Source organism: Mustelus asterias, chromosome 5 (genome assembly GCF_964213995.1).
Source record: "Mustelus asterias chromosome 5, sMusAst1.hap1.1, whole genome shotgun sequence".
NCBI classification, from domain to species: Eukaryota; Metazoa; Chordata; class Chondrichthyes; order Carcharhiniformes; family Triakidae; genus Mustelus; species Mustelus asterias.
The window spans coordinates 9,166,687-9,184,929 of NC_135805.1; the positions used below are offsets into that span (position 1 = coordinate 9,166,687).

Sequence of the window (18,243 nt, forward strand, 5' to 3'; positions counted from 1 at the left end):
TCGGCTGCCCAATAGCCAGCGGGAGATTCAGGAACAGATATGTAGGCAGTTTTTGGTAAGGTGTAAAAGTAACAGGGTTGTTGTGGGAGATTTTAACTTCCACTATATTGACTGGGAATCACTTTGTCCCAGGGGCATGGATGGACCAGGGTTTGTAAGGAGTATCCAGGAGGGCATTTTGAAACTAGATAGTCCAACTAGGGAAGGGGCCGTACTGGACCCAGTATTGGGGAATGAGCCCGGCCAGGTGATCGATGTTTCGGAAGGGGAGCCGTTCAGGAACAGTGACCACAATTCAGTAAGCTTTAAGGTACTGATGGATAAAGATAAGTGTAGTCCTCAAATGAAGGTGCTAAATTGGGGGAAAGCTAATGACAACAATATTAGGCAGGAACTGAAGAATGTAGATTGGGGGCAGATGTTTGAGGGCAAATCAACATCTGGCATATGGGATGCTTTCAAGTGTAAGTTGATAGGAATTCAGGAACTGCACATTCTAAGTATGGCAAGTTTTGGGAACCTTGGATAACAAGATATTGTGAGCCTCGTCAAAGAGAAAAAGGAAGCATTTGTGGAATACAAAGCAAGGAGTAAGGAGGGCTAAAAGGGGTCACGAAAAGTAATTGGCCAGCAGGATTAAGGAACATCCCAAGGCTTTTGATACATATATAAAGAGCAAGAGGGTAGCCAGGGAGAGGGTTGGCCCACTCAAGGAAAGGGGAAGGAATCAATGCATGGAACCAGAGGAAATGGGCGAGGTATTAAATGAGTACTTTGCATCAGTATTCACCAAAGAGAAGGACTTGGTGGATGATGAGTCCAGGGAAGGGTGTGTAGATAGTTTTTGATTTGATTTGATTTGATTTACTATCGTCACATGTATTAACATACAGTGAAAAGTATTGTTTCTTGCGCGCTATACAGACAAAGCATACCGTTCATAGAGAAGGAAATGGGAGAGTGGAGAATGTAGTGTTACAGTCATAGCTAGGGTGTAGAGAAAGATCAACTTAATGCAAGGTAGGTCCATTCAAAGGTCTGACAGCAGCAGGGAAGAAGTTGTTCTTGAGTCGTTTGGTACGTGACCTCAGACTTTTGTATTTTTTTCCCGACGGAAGAAGGTGGAAGAAAGAAATTCTAGGGTGCTTGGGGTCCTTAGTTATGTTGGCTGCTTTGCCAAGGCAGCGGGAAGTGTAGACAGAGTCAATGGATGGGAGGCTGGTTTGCGTGATGGATTGGGCTACATTCACGACCTTTTGTAGTTCCTTACAGTCTTGGGCAGAGCAAGAGCCATACCAAGCTGTGATACAACCAGAAAGAATGCTTTCCATGGTGCATCTGTAAAAGTTGTGAGAGTCGTAGCTGACATGCCAAATTTCCTTAGTCTTCTGAAAAAGTAGAGGCATTCATGGGCTTTCTTAACTTGTATCGGCAAGGAGGGACCAGGACAGGTTGTAAGTGATCTGGACACCTAAAAACTTGACTGTTGGTCATCTTGTCCCAGGCTTTCCACTGTACTTGCCATTTTTGCAGTGTTGACCTGGGTGCCTTGCATTGCTAGTACCACCACCTGTAAAAGAAGTGTTTTGGACTCATCCAGATGGCCTTGCATTTCCTTCAATATAGCTGACAACCCCTCCTGTAAAGCTTGGTGCTGCTTTTGCATCTCAAACAGTGATGGGACAACCTATTTCAGAGGCCCAACATCTGGCTTGGGGGCAGCTGCTTCCAGGGATCCAGCAACCCTCTGACTGCTGCCTCCCTTGGAAGTTCCTGCCTCCACCTGATGTACTAAAGCAGCTGTGCAATACACACCAGTGAGTGGACCAGAAGGCTGTCTGCTAACATGACTCACTAATGTCATTTTTGGTCTGAGGAATCGGATGATTTCCTACGGAATTGCTTAGAATCAGTAGACTGGTCAGTATTTAAAAACTCTGCGACCAGCCTGAGTACACTACAGTAACTGACTTCATTAGTAAGCGTGTAGAAGACTGTGTGCCAAAGAAGCAAGTCTGCGTGTTTCCCAACCAGAAACCGTGGATGAACAGGGATGTCCATGAGTGCTGAAGTCTAGGTCAGAGGCGTTCCAATCAGGTAACCCTGACCTATGCAAGAAAGCCAGATATGATCTAAGGAGATCCATCAAAGATGCCAAAAGATAGCACCGGACCAAGCTCGAATCCCAGGCTAGCCACGCGGACCCCTGCCGACTATGGCAAGGTTTGCAGGACATAACAGGCTACAAGATGAAGGCATGCAAAATTGCTGACACCAATGCACCCTTCCCCAATGAGCTCAACACATTCTATGCCTGTTCTGAGCAAGAGATCAGTGAGATCACGCCCTCCACCCCGGAAGCCTCAAATGAACCTGTATCTGAGGTCACTATTGCAGATGTCAGAACTACCTTCTCAAAGGTCAATCCACGGAAAGTGACCAGCCCAGATGGGGTACCTGGACGAGCACTCAGATCCTGCATGGGTCAGCTGACAGGGGTATTCACAGACATCTTCAACCTCGCTTTAAAACAATCTGAAGTCCCTATCTGCTTCAAGAAGATGACCATCATCCCGATAACAAAGAAAAACCAAGCAGCTATTGTCCGGTGGCTCTGACATCCATCATTATGAAGTGCTACGAAAGATTACACATGACACAAATCAATTCCAGCCACCCAGTTTGCCTACTACCGCAACAGGTCCACAGCAGACACCATTTCCCTGGCCCTGTACTCAACCCTGGAACACCTAGATAACAAGGACACCTATGTCAGACTCCTATTTATCGACTACAGCTCAGCCTTCATTAACACCATTATTCCTACAAAACTCATCTCCAAACACCGTGGCCTGGGGCTCAGCTCCTCCCTCTGGATCCTGAACTTCCCACAGACCACAGTCAGTAAGGATAGGAAACAACATCTCCATGATCATCCTCAACACTGGTGCCCCACAAGACTGTGTCCTCAGCCCCTTACTATACGCCTTATACACCTATAACTATGTGGCCAAATTCCCATCGAACTTGATTTTCAAGTTTGCTGATGATGCCACTGTCGTGGGTCGGATCTCAAACAATGACGAGACAGAGTACAGGAAAGAGAGAGAGAATCTGATTAAGTTGTGCGACGACAATAATCTCTCCCTAAATGTCAACAAAACGAAAGAGATAGTCATTGACTTCAGGAAGCGTAGTGGAGCACATGCCCCTGTCTGCATCAATGGGGACGAAGTAGAAATGGTCAAGAGTTTCAAGTTTTTAGGTGTACAGATCACCAACAAACTGTCCTGGTCCCCCTCCCATGCCGACACTAGAGCTAAGAAAGCCCATGAATGCCTCTACTTTCTCAGAAGACTAAGGAAATTTGGCATGGCAGCTACGACTCTCACCAACTTTTACAAATGCACCATTGAAAGCATTCTTTCTGCTCTGCCCAAAGACGCAACAAACCACAAAAGGTTGTGAATGTAGCCCAATCCATCACTAAAACCAGCCTTCCATCCATTGACTCTGTCTACACTTCCTGCTGCCTCGGCAAAGCAGCCAGCATAATTAAGGACCCCACGCACCCCGGACATTCTCTCTTCCACCTTCTTCCATTGGAAAAAAGATTCAAAAGTCTGAGGTCACGTACCAATCGACTCAAGAACAGCTTCTTCCCTGCTGCCATCAGACTTTTGAATGGACCCACTCGTATTAAGTGGAACTTTCTCTACACCCTAGCTATGACTGTCACACTACATTCTGCACTCTCATTTTCTTCTCTATGAACGGTATGCTTTGTCTGTATACTGCGCAAGAAACAATACTTTTCACTGTATGCGAACACGTGACAGTAATAAATCAAATCAAATCAAATCAAACACTCTAGGATCCATGCTCAAAACTCATGAACTTTAAACTTGTTGTTAAAAAATGTTTAAAAATTATGCTTCGTGTATTGACATAAGTGAAAATTTGAAGATTATCTGATACTGCAAAAGTAAATTAATGACTTCTTATGATGACTTTTTTTATACTAGCCATGTTTAGTAAATGATAGTTTCTTCAGTGTAATCTCTCAAAACATTTAGTTGTTTGATTTAAATTTATAATTTTTTTCTTATCATTTCTACATAGAAATTCATGGATAGTAATCCCAGCCTATACGAACTCCGAACTGAACTAGAGTTCTATGCCAATATTAAACAAGAGATTGAGGAATTCAGCTCCACTATTAAAGTAGATTTTATTGAACTGAACATCGGTAAGAGCTAACGTTCATTTTCAGTACTATGCTTTTTAATTCTTTCAACACACATATAAATGGCTATTTTCAACATTTTAAAAATTAATTTCATGAGATGTAGGCATCACTGGTGAAGCCAGCATTTATTGGCCATCCTAATTGTCCTGGAACTGTAGAGCTGTGGGTCTGGAATCATATGTGAACTCAGACCATAGACAAGAAAATCCCACCAGCGTAAACGACTGTGAGATTCTGGCCATAGAATGTCTACATTGAAGAAGGAAGCCATTTTACCCATCAAGTCTGTACCAACTCTCCGAAAGAGCATCTTACCCAGGCCCACTCTTTTCCTATCCCTGTAGCCCCACACATTTACCATGGCTAATCCACCTAACCAACACATTTTTTGGACTGTGGTAGAAATCGGAGCAATCAGAAGAAACCCATGACGACACAGGGAGAACGTGCAAACTCTACACAGACAGTCACCAAAGGCTGGTATTAACCTGGGTCCCTGGCTCTGTGCCACCCCGTGCTGCCCAGCTAAGAATAGCAGGTTTCCTTTCTTAAAGGGTATTGGTGAACCCTGTATGTTGATGATTTAGATCAAGGAACTAAATGTAATTTTTCCAAATCTGAAGATGACATAAAACTCGGTGGGAGGGTGAGCTGTGACAAGGATACAGAGTTGCTTCAGTATGATTTGGACAAGTTGAGTGAGTGAACAAATGCGTAGCAGATGCAGTATAATATGGATAAATGTGAGTTGATCCACTTTGATAGCAAGTACAGGGAGACAGATTATTATCTGAATGGCTATAGATTAAGAGAGGGGAATGCGCAACATGACCTGGGTGTCCTTGGACACCAGTAGCTGAAAGTAAATATGCACTGTAGCAGGGACCAGGTCAGAAACTCCAAGGTATATTGTGAAGTTAGCCCAACCTTCTTTGATTATGGCATCAGGGTGAGCATGAGATGTTTCAAGCTATGATTCAATTGACCCACAAGAGGGTTTTTATTCAAACAAACTTTATTTAAGAATAGAGTTAGAATATAACGTAAAGAATTAGCACAACTTTTATTTTTTTTAAATTATAGTTAAAATACTTAGCAGCCCACTTGATTGGCATCACATCTACAAACATCTACTCCCTCCACCACCAACGCTCAGCAGCAGCAGTGTGTACTATCTACAAGATGCACTGCAGCAATTCACCAAAGGTCCTTAGACAGCACCTTCCAAACCTGATGCACTATCAACACCCAGAGACGGAATCTGGAATAATAGGCTTTTATTAACTATAAGAGGGAACTAACTCTACAGTAAACTCTAACCGAGGGACCGGACCAGAATGAGGCGAAGGGGAGGAGCAGCCACCTTTATACCCCAGTGAACAGGGGAGGAGCCTCAGGCAGCACCGGTAGGGGTGTGTCCAGTCATCAGAACATAACAGTGGTTATCAGAACATAACAGTGGTTATCAGGACATAACAGTGGTTTACCACAAAACCCATGACCACTTCCATCTAGAAGGACAAGGGTAGCAGATACATGGGATTACCACCACCAGCAAGTTCCCCTCCAAGGCACTTGCCATCCTGACTTGGAAATATATCGTAAGAAGTCTCACAACACCAGGTTAAAGTCCAACAGGTTTATTTGGTAGCAAATACCATAAGCTTTCGGAGCGCTGCTCCTTCGTCAGATGGAGTGGAAATGTGCTCTCAAACAGTGCACAGAGACACAGAAATCAAGTTACAGAATACTAATTAGAATGCGAATCCCTACAGCCAGCCAAGTCTTAAAGGTACAGACAATGTGGGTGGAGGGAGCATTAAACACAGGTTAAAGAGATGTGTATTGTCTCCAGACAGAACAGCTAGTGAGATTCTGCAAGTCCAGGGGGCAAGCTGTGGGGGTTACTGATAATGTGACATAAATCCAACATCCCGGTTTAGGCCGTCCTCATGTGTGCGGAGCTTGGCTATCAGTTTCTGCTCAGCGACTCTGCGCTGTCGTGTGTCGTGAAGGCCGCTTTGGAGAACGCTTACCTGAAGATCCAAGGCTGAATGCCCGTGACTGCTGAAGTGCTCCCCCACAGGAAGAGAACAGTCTTGCCTGGTGATTGTTGAGCGGTGTTCATTCATCTGTTGTCGTAACGTCTGCATGGTTTCCCCAATGTACCATGCCTCGGGACATCCTTTCCTGCAGCGTATTAGGTAGACAATGTTGGCCGAGTTGCAAGAGTAGGTACCGTGTACCTGGTAGATGGTGTTCTCACGTGAGATGATGGCATCCGTGTCGATGATCAGGCACGTCTTGCAGAGGTTGCTGTGGCAGGGTTGTGTGGTGTCGTGGTCACTGTTCTCCTGAAGGCTGGGCAGTTTGCTGCGGACAATGGTCTGTTTGAGGTTGCGTGGTTGTTTGAAGGCAAGAAGTTGCACTGTTTGAGAGCACATTTCCACTCCATCTGACGAAGGAGCAGCACTCCGAAAGCTTATGGTATTTGCTACCAAATAAACCTGTTGGACTTTAACCTGGTGTTGTGAGACTTCTTACTGTGTTCACCCCAGTCCAACGCCGGCATCTCCACATCTTGGAAATATATCACCATTCCTTCAGGGTCAAAATCCTGGAATCCCCTCCCTAATGGCATTGTGGGTCAACCCACAGAACATGGACTGCAGTGATTCAAGAAGGCAGCTCACCACCACCTTCTCAAGGGCAACTAGGCATGGGCAATAAATGCTGGCCAGCCAGTGACGCCCATGTCCCACGAATGAATTAAAAAAAAGGTCTGGAGCGCTCTGCTGCCTGAAGGTAAGTGAAGGCCTCTGTCCACGTGCTCTCTTTATTCCTGTCTCAGTAAAACGTGTCGCTCACAGATCTGGAGCTCTCCGCTGCCCAAAACTAAGTGAAGGCCTCTGTCCACGTACTCTCTTTATTCCTGTCCTGAGACAGCATGTCCCTCACAGGTCTGGAACTCTCCACTGCCCAAAGGTAAGTGAAGGCCTCTGTCCACGTATGCTCTTTATTCCTGTCCTGATACAGCATGTCCCTCGCAGGTCTGGAACTCTCCGTTGTCTGAAGGTAAGTGAAGGCCTCTGTCCCCACGCTCTCTTTATTCCTGTCACAGTAAAGCGTGTCCCTCGCAAGTCTAGAGTTCTCCACTGCCTAAAACTAAGTGAGCTTAGTGAGTAGGCTCCCTCAATGGCCGGTTTTCCAGGCTAGGCCATCACGACTGGTCTATGTTGCTCGGGACCAGGTGTGATTCTCACCTGGTGAACCTCTTCTGGCGAGGCCACAGAGGCAAGTAAGCCCGGACAATACCATCCTGGGCTCATTAAATCTATGCAAAACAGGTTTTAAATATATTTAAATAATTTATGTAGCCTCGCACCAGAAATAGAAGTGAGGTCACACCATCATTTCTTTGATGGATCCTTCTGTTCCCACAGAAGACTGACCATAACACCTGTGAGAGGGCAAAGACAGGGGGTGGTGAGCCAGAGCCTCGGGTCCTCACCCCCTTTGATGAGCGGGTGCTGGAGCTGTTCAGAGAAGAGGACGTCCGAGCTGTCAGTGACAGCATTGTCAGGCTGGAGTCAAGAAGTGAGCACCTGTCACTCCTCCACTCAATTTGAGGCAATTACTAGGGGACATAGGTTTAAGGTGTGAGGGGCAAGGTGTAAAGGTGAAGTAGGAGGCACAGAGGGTGGTGGGTGCCTGGAACTCACTGCCAAGGAAGCAGATACGATAGTGACTTTTAAAGTGTCTTGACAGATACATGAATGGGATGGGAATAGAGGCAGATGGTCCCCAGAAGGGTAGGGGCTTACAATTCAGATGGGCAACATGGTTGCTGCAGGTTTGGAGGGCCGAAGGGCCTGTTCCTGTAATGTAATCTTTTTTGTGCTTTGTTCTATGTTCAGTGGAGAAATGTCAAGCCACATTCTGGCATCCCAGATTTCCCTCCCTCCCTTGCACTTAACCTTGTGTCCTGTGTTGCAGGAAGAGATCCGGATGTGTCTGGGCCATCTGGACTCGAGGCCCTTACTGCAGCTCCCAGCCATCCTGAGGCTGATGGCTCCGAAGACTCCTCGGTGGAAGCAGGTGAAGCAGGTGAAGGGACATCCGAGGGTGGCACCTTTTTGGCATCAGCTGCCACCTCACAACTCACCATCCCAGATATTCTCACATCGGTGGGTTCAGTTAGTGGTGAGGCTTCTGGGTCACTCTCTGGTGAGCACAACACATCTGATAATGTACATCAAGTGGAGGAGGGAACGTCCGAGGCCTCTGAGATCACTTCTTCCTCAGCTGCTGGAGATGCAGCAACAAAGCCAGGGAATGCAGGAGGGGTTGATAGCCACACTGGACTGACTGTGAGGCTGTTGGGATGATTCTCAAAGCTTTCAGGTGGACCAGCTATTGCCTGTCTTGCGTGGTTTCCTGACCAACACTGCAAGGGTGGCGTCCACAATGGAAAGCCTGGGGCAGAGAATCCTCACCATGAATGGCAGGCTCCAAGCAATGGCCGAGTCACAGCGGGCCACAGCTGAGGAACTCAACAACCTTCTCGAGGTTCTGTGGCCCATGGCTGAGAGGCTCGAGAGCTTGCATGAGACCCAGCGGGACAGCACTGAGACGCAGCGAGCTATGGCAGCAGCCATTGAAAACATGGCCCGTCACAGAGGGCCATGACTAGGGGCTGCAGAGCATGCCCCAGTCTCAGAGGGCACTTGCTGCGGCCATTGATAGATGGCCCCTGACTCAGGTGGCCATCACAGATTGCTTGACCACCATGGGTAGGACACAGATGATCCTCCAGGACTGGCAGCGCCAGGTGATGCCGGAGCTACTGGAGCTCAGTGGAGAAGAACTGCTGTCCCGTGGAGTGACCCAGGGGCCCACAGGAACCCCAAGGGAAGAGGAAAGGCTCAAGCACATGCCCGGGCCTTCCATCCAGGAGACTGTGGCTGTGACTACACCTTCTGACTCCCCCCTTCCTGACACCAGGGCATCTCAGGGGCAGCAGAAGAACTGCTCCAAGGTTCACGGAGGGAGAGCAGGGCTGGCTGCTGGACACAGTGGAGGGGAGAGGGACATTTTCTTTCCCCCAGATGAGCGACGATTCAGGGGTCGGGCCAGCACCGAGGTCTTGGAGGCAGTGGCGGCAGGAGTCAGTGGCTGTGTACTGGCACGACAGACCAGCCACCAATGCCAGAAGAAATTAAATTACCTTGTTTGGGCAGTAAGGATGAGTGTCCATTCCATCCTACCACCAGTCCCGTCTGACGTGCCTGCAATATCCACGTTGACCCACCCCCGACAACACACGGTCTTCCAAAGCATAGCCCCCTAGCATCTTCTTCCAACCCCTCCATGACCCCCTTCACTATCCCTGCCTGCTGAGGCACGGTCCCGACATACACAACAATTGCCCACACTCCCGACACCCTGTGCCCTTCTAGCCATCAAACTTTTAACCCCTCCCTTCTTACTCCCCAGAATGAGATATCCCATAACAGGAGGGAGGGGAGAAAACAGGAGGTGGAGTCCCCACCTGCAAATCCTCACTCCCTTTGAAGAGAAGCCCTTGATCTGGCAGAGGAGAACATAGAACAGTACAGCACAGAACAGGCCCTTCGGCCCACGATGTTGTGCCGAGCTTTGTCTGAAACCCAGATCAAGCTATTTCCTCCCTATCATCCCGAAGTACTCCATGTGCCTATCCAATAGCTTCTTAAATGTTCCTAAAGTTTCTGACTCCACTATCCCTGCAGGCAGTCCATTCCACACCCCAGCCACTCTCTGCGTAAAGAACCTACCTCGGACATCCTTCCTATATCTCCCACCATGAACCCTATAGTTATGCCCCCTAGTTACCGCTCCATTCGCCCGAGGAAATAGTCTTTGAATGTTCACTCTATCTATCCCCCTCATCATTTTATAAACCTCTATCAAGTCTCCTCTCAACCTCCTCCACTCCAAAGAGAAAAGCCCAAGTTCCCTCAACCTTTCCTCATAAGACCTACCCTCCAAACCAGGCAGCATCCTGGTAAATCTCTTTTGCACTCTTTCCAGTGTCTCCACATCCTTCTTGTAGTGAGGTGACCAGAACTGCACACAATATTCCAAATGTGGTCTCACCAAGGTCCTGTACAGTTGCAGCATAACCCCACGGCTCTTAAACTCAAACCCCCTGTTAATGAACGCCAACACACTATAGGCCTTCTTCACGGCTCTATCCACTTGAGTGGCAACCTTCAGAGATCTATGGATATGAACCCCAAGATCTCTCTGTTCCTCCACATTCTTCAGAACCCTACCTTTGACCCTGTAATCCACATTTAAATTAGTCCTACCAAAATGAATCACCTCGCATTTGTCAGGGTTAAACTCCATTTGCCATTTTTCAGCCCAGCTCTGCATCCTATCTATGTCTCTTTGCAGCCTACAACAGCCCTCCACCTCATCCACTACTCCACCAATCTTGGTGTCATCAGCAAATTTACTGATCCACCCTTCAGCCCCCTCCTCCAAGTCATTTATAAAAATTACAAATAGCAGAGGACCAAGCACTGATCCCTGTGGCACTCCGCTGGTAACCGGTTTCCAGTCCGAAAATTTTCCATCCACCACCACCCTCTGTCTTCTGTTAGATAGCCAGTTACCTATCCAATCGGCCAAACGATTGGCCGAGAAGGAGGAGAAAAAAGTAAGCGACAGCCAGGTCGGCATGTGACATGGAAGAGAACATCCACCAATCCTTCATTCGTGACATCTCAAATAAATGGCATGCTGCCCAGATATTTATCCCTCGCTAGCAATGAATATGTGTCTTTTGTTGCAGGAGATTATCCCTCCACCCACGACTACCCCCACCCTGCTGCTCCCGTTAAGACACCCCATGACAGGTCAGAGGAAACCTCAGAGGAAGAACCTGAGGAAATCTCTGAGGCCAGCACCAGTCATCGACACTGGCTTCCATGATGTAGTCCACCATCGCAAATACTGTCATCTCGGTGGGACAAGATAATGGTGAGGCTGCGAGGTTATTCTCTGGTACGCACCACATAGTCATTGATGTACATTGGATGGAGGTGGGAATGTCGGAGTATTCAGGCATGCAGAAGCCTGCCAAAAGCAAGAATCAGCTTCCCCAAGCCAGATGTCAGACCGTTGGGATCAGTTCTCCCTCAGCTGCTGGAGATGCAGCAACAGAGCCGAGGAATGCGGGGGGGGGGGGGGGGCTGTCAGAAACGTTACAGGAGCTGTGAGGCTGTTGGGAGGAGTCCCACAGAATGCAGGTGCAAGCGATATTGCTGAAATTGAGTGGTATCCAGGACCCTGCACGCCGGCACTATATTAAAAAAGCCCACAAACGCCTCTACTGTCTCAGGAGGCAAAGGAAATTCAGTATGACCGCTACGACTGTCACCAACTTCTATAGATGTACCATAGGAAGCATTCTTTCTGGTCGTATCACAGCTTGGTATGGCTCCTGCTCTGTCCAAGACTATAAGAAACTGCTGCCATCAGATTTTTGAATGGACCTACCTCGCATTAAGTTGATCTTTCTCTACACCCTAGCTATGACTGTAACACTACATTCTGCACTCTCCTTTCCTTCTCTATGTACGGTATGCTTTGTCTGTATAGGGCGCAAGAAACAATATTTTCACTGTGTACCAATACATGTGACAATCATAAATCAAATCAAATCAAATCAAATTCTGGAGCTCAGTCCAGCAGCTCCGCCGTCTCAGGAGTGACCAAGGGGCCAACTGGCACCCTGAGTGAGGAGAAAGTGCTGGTGTCCTTTAGAATCACACACACCTGTTTAATTGCACTATTAAATATTACCACAATGTCATTCCACTGTTAGTTTCACCAATAAATGTAATTGCACACCACAGCTGTGGCTAACCTGTATGCGATTCGCCTCCCACAAGGATGATCGCACCCCAGCCATACCCAGAAGGGCTCGGAGCATTGTTCTGCATCACCAGCTGAGCAATCCCCATTTACCGAACACCTGACTGGTGTGGGACTCAATGTGCTCACTCGGCCCGCATCCACAGCACCTGCCGGACCCTGGATTGTCCCCCAGGCATTGAACTGGATGATTGAGCCCCTGACCCTCACTCAGACCAGTGTGCGGTTATAGAACAGGTAGGAGTCAGGCTTGTGTGGCACTGCGGCTGCACCACAGCATGCCGTATAGTGAGTCATCATCACCTTCCAGTCTGGGCCAGTAACCCACTAACATGGCCAACTGAGGCCCATCATGCTGGTGTGATGTCAATGGGACCCATGGCGAGGGTATGTGGACAAGTATTGGTGGGAGGGTTGCAGGCTTCAGGGGATGGGGTAGGAGTTGGTGGATCACATGTCCCCTAGTTGCTGAACCTTGTGGCAATGAGGGCCTCCCTTGCCACCCTGCCCTGCCGAATCCTTGCATGTCCTCCATCCCCTAGATCCTCCTTGGCCTCTTCCTTCTCCACATCCCCATAGGCCCCCTCCTTCTCCTCCGCCTCGTGGAAGTCTCCCCGCTGCTTCCTGAAGTTGTGAAGCCCACAGCAGTCCATGATGATGCAGGAGACCCTCAGGGGACTGTACTGGAGGGCCCTGCCAGAGCAGTCCAGGCAACGGAACTGCATCTTTAGGGTCCCGATGCACCATTCCATGATGGACTGGGTGGCAGTGTGGGTCTCATTATAATGGGTGTTCACATTGGTCTCTCGCCTCTAGCATCATCAGCCAAGACCTTACACCTTGTCCCCTATGAACCATCCTGGCATCCTAGTCTTCAAACCCAGGGGAATGTCAGAGTTCTGCAAGATGAAGCTGTCGTGCACACACATGCATGACAATCATCTTGCGGTCGCACACGATCTGCATGCTCAGAGAGTGGAACCCCTTCCTATTCATGAAGTGTATTGCCTGACGTTTTGCGAACCAGAGTGACGTTTGTGCAAACGATAGACCCCTGCACGTTTGGCATGCCAGCGATGGCAATAAAGCCTGTCGCCCAGACTTCCTGCTAGTCCTGACCCATGTCAAAATTGATATACTGGGCTGTCTAGGTGAACAGGTCATCTGTCATTTTGCGGGCACACATGTGGACAGGGGACTGGAGGTCCCCTTTGGCGGCCTGGAAAGATCCAGTTTGCATGAACGTTTAGGGCGGCCAAGGTCTTCACCACCACTGGGAGAGGATATCCCCCTGTCCCTCGTGGACCTGACACAGGTGCCGCATCGTCTCCTTGCTAAGCCGAAGCCTATAGCAGTACATGGCATCCGTCAACTCATTGAAGGACATGTGGGTCCTGAACTGTCAGGGCCTCCAACTCCTCTATGCCTGGCTTGCCCATGGAATGATGGGCACCCACCTTCAGTCCCCAACCAGCGGCTCCCTGTCATGCTGCAGCCTCTGACCTGGCCTTGCAGTGAGCGGCTGTCTCCCGGATGTGTGTGTGTGACTGTGAGTGTGGAGAACGGAGTGATGTGTAGAGATGCTGTTTGCCATCGAGGAGAGGAGAGCTATTTTCTTTCCCTGGGACTTGTGAAAAAAAACAAAGAACAAAGAAAAGTACAGCACAGGAACAGGCCCTTTGGCCCTCCAAGTGTACGCCGACCATGATGCCTACCTAAACTAAAACCGTATACACTTACGGAGTCCGTATCCTTCCATTCCCATCCTATTCATGTATTCGTCTAGTTGCCCCTTAAATGCAACTAGCGTACCTGCTCCCACCATCTCCCCAGGCAGTGCGTTCCACATATTCACCATCCTCTGTGTAAAAAACTTGCCTCACACATCTCCTCTAAACTTTTCCCCATGCACCTTAAAACTATGTCCCTTGACTTTTCCACCCTAGGAAAGAGCATCTGACAATCCACTCTGTCCATGCCACTCATATTTGGTCACCCCCTCAACCTCCATTGTTTCAGTGAGAACAAACCGAGTTTATCCAACCTCTCCTCATAGCTAATACCCTCCAGACCAGGCAACATCCTGCTAAACCTCTTCTGTACTCTGTCCAAAGCATCCACATCCTTCTGGTAGTATGGCGACCAGAATTGTACACAATATTCTAAATGAGGTCTAACTAAGGTTCTAACAAGCTGCAGGATGGCTGCAATTTTTATACTCAATGCCCCGACCGATAAAGGCAAGCATGCCGTATGCTTTCTTGACTACCTTATCCATCTGCGTTGCCAGTTTCAGTGATCGGTGGACATGTATGACCAGATCTCTCTGCCTGTCAATACTCTGAAGGGTTCTACCATTTACTGTATAATTCCTACATGCATTGGACCTTCCAAAATGCATTATCTCACACTTGTCCGGATTAAACTCCATCTGCCATTTCTCTGCCCAAGTCTCCAACCGATCTATATCTTGCTATACCCTCTGACAATCCTCTCTACCATCCGCAACTCCACCAATTTTTGTGTCGTGTGCGAACTTCAGACCAGCTACATTTTCCTCCAAATCATTTATATATACTATGAACAACAAAGGTCCCAGAACAGATCCCTGTGGAGTACTGCTAGTCACAGCCTTCCAATCAGGAAAGCATCCCTCTACTGCTACCCTCTGTCTTCTATGGCCAAGATGTGGAGATGCCGGCGTTGGACTGGAGTAAACACAGTAAGAGTTTTAACAACACCAGGTTAAAGTCCAACAGGTTTATTTGGTAGCAAATGCCATTAGAAACATAGAAAAACTACAACACAAAACAGGCCCTTCGGCCCCACAAGTTGTGCCGAACATATCCCTATCTTTTAGGCCTACCGATAACCCTCCATCCTATCAAGTCCTATGCACTCATCCAGGAGTCTCTTAAAAGACCTTATTGAGTTTGCCTCTACCACCACTGACGGCAGCCGATTCCACTCGCCCACCACCCTCTGAGTGAAAAACTTCCCCCTAACATCTCCCCTGTACCTACCCCCCAGCACCTTAAACCTGTGTCCTCTCATAGCAGCCATTTCCACCCTGGGAAAAAGCCTCTGAGAGTCCACCCGATCTATGCCTCTCAACATCTTATATACCTCTATTAGGTCTCCTCTCATCCTACGTCTCTCCAAGGAGAAAAGACCGAGCTCCGTCAGTCTATCCTCATAAGGCATGCCACTCAATCCAGACAACAGCCTTGTAAATCTCCTCTGCACCCTTTCAATCTTTTCCACATCCTTCCTGTAATGAGGCGACCAGAACTGAGCACAGTACTCCAAGTGGGGTCTGACGAGGGTCTTATATAGCTGCATCATTATCCCCAGACTTCTAAACTCAATCCCTCGATTGATAAAGGCCAGCACACCATACGCCTTCTTAACCACCTCCTCCACCTGCGGGGCCGATTTTAGAGTCCTATGGACCCGGACCCCAAGGTCCTTCTGATCCTCTACAGTACTAAGAGTCTTTCCCTTTATATTGTACTCCTTCATCCCATTCGACCTGCCAAAATGGAGCACTACGCATTTATCTGGGTTGAAGTCCATCTGCCACTTCTCCACCCAGTCTTGCATCCTATCTATGTCCCTCTGTAACATCTGACTTCCCTCCAGACTATCCACAACCCCACCAATCTTCGTGTCGTCAGCAAACTTACCAACCCATCCCTCCACTTCCTCATCCAGGTCATTTATGAAAATGACAAACAGCAAGGGTCCCAGAACAGATCCCTGGGGCACACCACTGGTGACCAACCTCCATTTAGAAAAAGACCCATCTATACCCACTGTCTGCCTCCTTTGGGCAAGCGCTGCTCCTTCGTCAGATGGAGTGGATATCTGCTCTCAAACAGGGCATACAGAGACACAAAATCAAGTTACTGAATACTGATGAGCATGCGAATCTCTACAACCAACCAGGTCTTAAAGATACAGACAATGAGAGTGGAGGGAGCATTGAACACAGGTTAAAGAGATGTGTATTGTCTCCAGACAGGACAGCCAGTGAAATTCTGCAAGTCCAGGGGGCAAGCTGTGGGGGTTACTGATAGTGTGACATAAATCCAAGATCCCGGTTTAGGCCGTCCTCATGTGTGCGGAACTTGGCTATCAGTTTCTACTCAGCGACTCTGCGCTGTCGTGTGTCGTGGAGGCCGCCTTGGAGAACGCTTACCCGAAGATCAGAGGCTGAATGCCCGAGACCGCTGAAGTGCTCCCCCACAAGAAGAGAACAGTCTTGCCTGGTGATTGTCGAGTGGTGTTCATTCATCCGTTGTCGTAACGTCTGCATGGTTTCCCCAATGGACCATGCCTCGGGACGTCCTTTCCCTGCAGCGTATCAGGTAGACAACGTTGGCCGAGTTGCAAGAGTAGGTACCGTGTTCCTGGGAGATGGTGTTCTCATTCTATGGCCAAACCAGTTCTGTATCCATCTTGCCAGCTCTCCCCTGATCTTGTGTGACTTCACCTTTTGTACCAGTCTACCATGAGGTACCTTGTCAAAGGCTTTACTGAAGTCCATGTAGAGAACATCCACTGCCTTTCCCTCATCTATCATCTTCGTCACTTCCTCGAAAAATTCAATCAAGTTAGTGAGGCACGACCTCCCATTCACAAAACCATGCTGCCAATAAGTAATAAGTCCATTTGTTTCCAAATGTGAGTAAATCCTGTCCCTAAGAATCTTTTCCAATAATTTCCCTACCACTGACATAAGGCTCACCAGCCTATAATTTCCTGGATTATCCCTGCTTCCCTTCTTAAACAATGGAACAACATTGGCTCTCCTCCAGTCCTCTGAAACTTTACCTGTAGCCAATGAGAATACAAAGATTTCTGTCAAGGCCCCAGCAATTTCTGTTCTTGCCTCCCTCAGTATTCTGGGGTATATCCCATCAGGCCCTGGGGACTTATCTACTTTAATGCTTTTTAAGACACCCACTACCTCCTCAATGAGCCAAACGTCGGGTCAACAATGCAGCCCGATAGGTGATGGCAGAGCAAGTGAGTGCCCGCACAATGCACGAAGGACAGTGTCGGAAGAAACTCCTTTGAACAGAAAGTGTGAGTGTCCATTCCCATCCTGACATCGGTCCCATCTGTCACGCCTGGAATGTCCACTTTGATCCACCCCCTGACATCCCGTGGCCTTCCAGTATCCAACCACCAGTGTCTGCCTCCAATCCCTCTTGACAAACCCTGGCTGTTGAAACACAGTGCGGACCTATGCAACCCAATTGCCCCCAGTCCCTGACACCACACACCCTTCCAGCCATCATGCAGTCAATCCCCGCTTCTGGACCACAGGAGAAGACGGCCAATAATCGCCAGGAGTGGGTGGTGCTGTTCCTGAGCTGTGTCTCCTTACCTCATTTGAGGAATCCGCACTGTAAATTTCAGGTCAGTCTGAGGATAGAGCCATGACAGACAACCATGGACGGGCTCCACCATGGAAGTGAGGATCCACAAAATCATCATTCATATGACGTACCTCAAGTAAGTTGCGATCTGCCCAGACACTTGCCCCTCCTTGTACTTACCCATGTGTCCTTTGTGGCAGGAAACAACCTTGATGAGGCTGGCCATTGCTGCTCACTGCCGCCACTCTAAATTTCCATGCCAGAGGCTTCTTTCAGGGCTTCCAGGGTGACCTGTGTGACCTATCCCAGTCAGCAGTGCACAAGTCCAAAGGGAAGTTATAGATCCACCATGGCGGGCCCACATATAGATTAATGTGAACTGGCTCCCCTATGCAGGGCATCATCAACTTCACCCACATGGCTCTGCCCTGCATATTGCAGCATGGAAACCCATTCTTGAACCACAAATGATACCATTTCCTCAGAAGATCATCTGTGCCAAAGTCATAGAACATAGAAAAAATACAGCACAAACAGGCCCTTCGGCCCACAAGTTGCGCCGGCCATGTCCCTACCTACCTAGGCTTATATATAGGCTTACCTATAACCCTCAATCCTATTAAATCCCATGTACTGTTTCCGCTGAGGCTAGGGGAGAAAAAAACCAGAGGGCATGGGTTA

At 48.4% G+C, this 18,243-nt stretch overlaps 1 protein-coding gene across 1 annotated transcript in view; it reads left to right on the forward strand.

Moving 5' to 3' along the window:
* Positions 1 to 18,243, forward strand: part of LOC144493945 (dynein axonemal heavy chain 8-like) — a 1,745,965-nt gene that overhangs the window by 899,316 nt on the left and 828,406 nt on the right. The window contains exon 31 of the mRNA XM_078213522.1: positions 4,123 to 4,249. Coding sequence (XP_078069648.1) covers positions 4,123 to 4,249 — 127 coding nt within the window. The remainder of the gene's footprint in view (positions 1 to 4,122; positions 4,250 to 18,243) is intronic.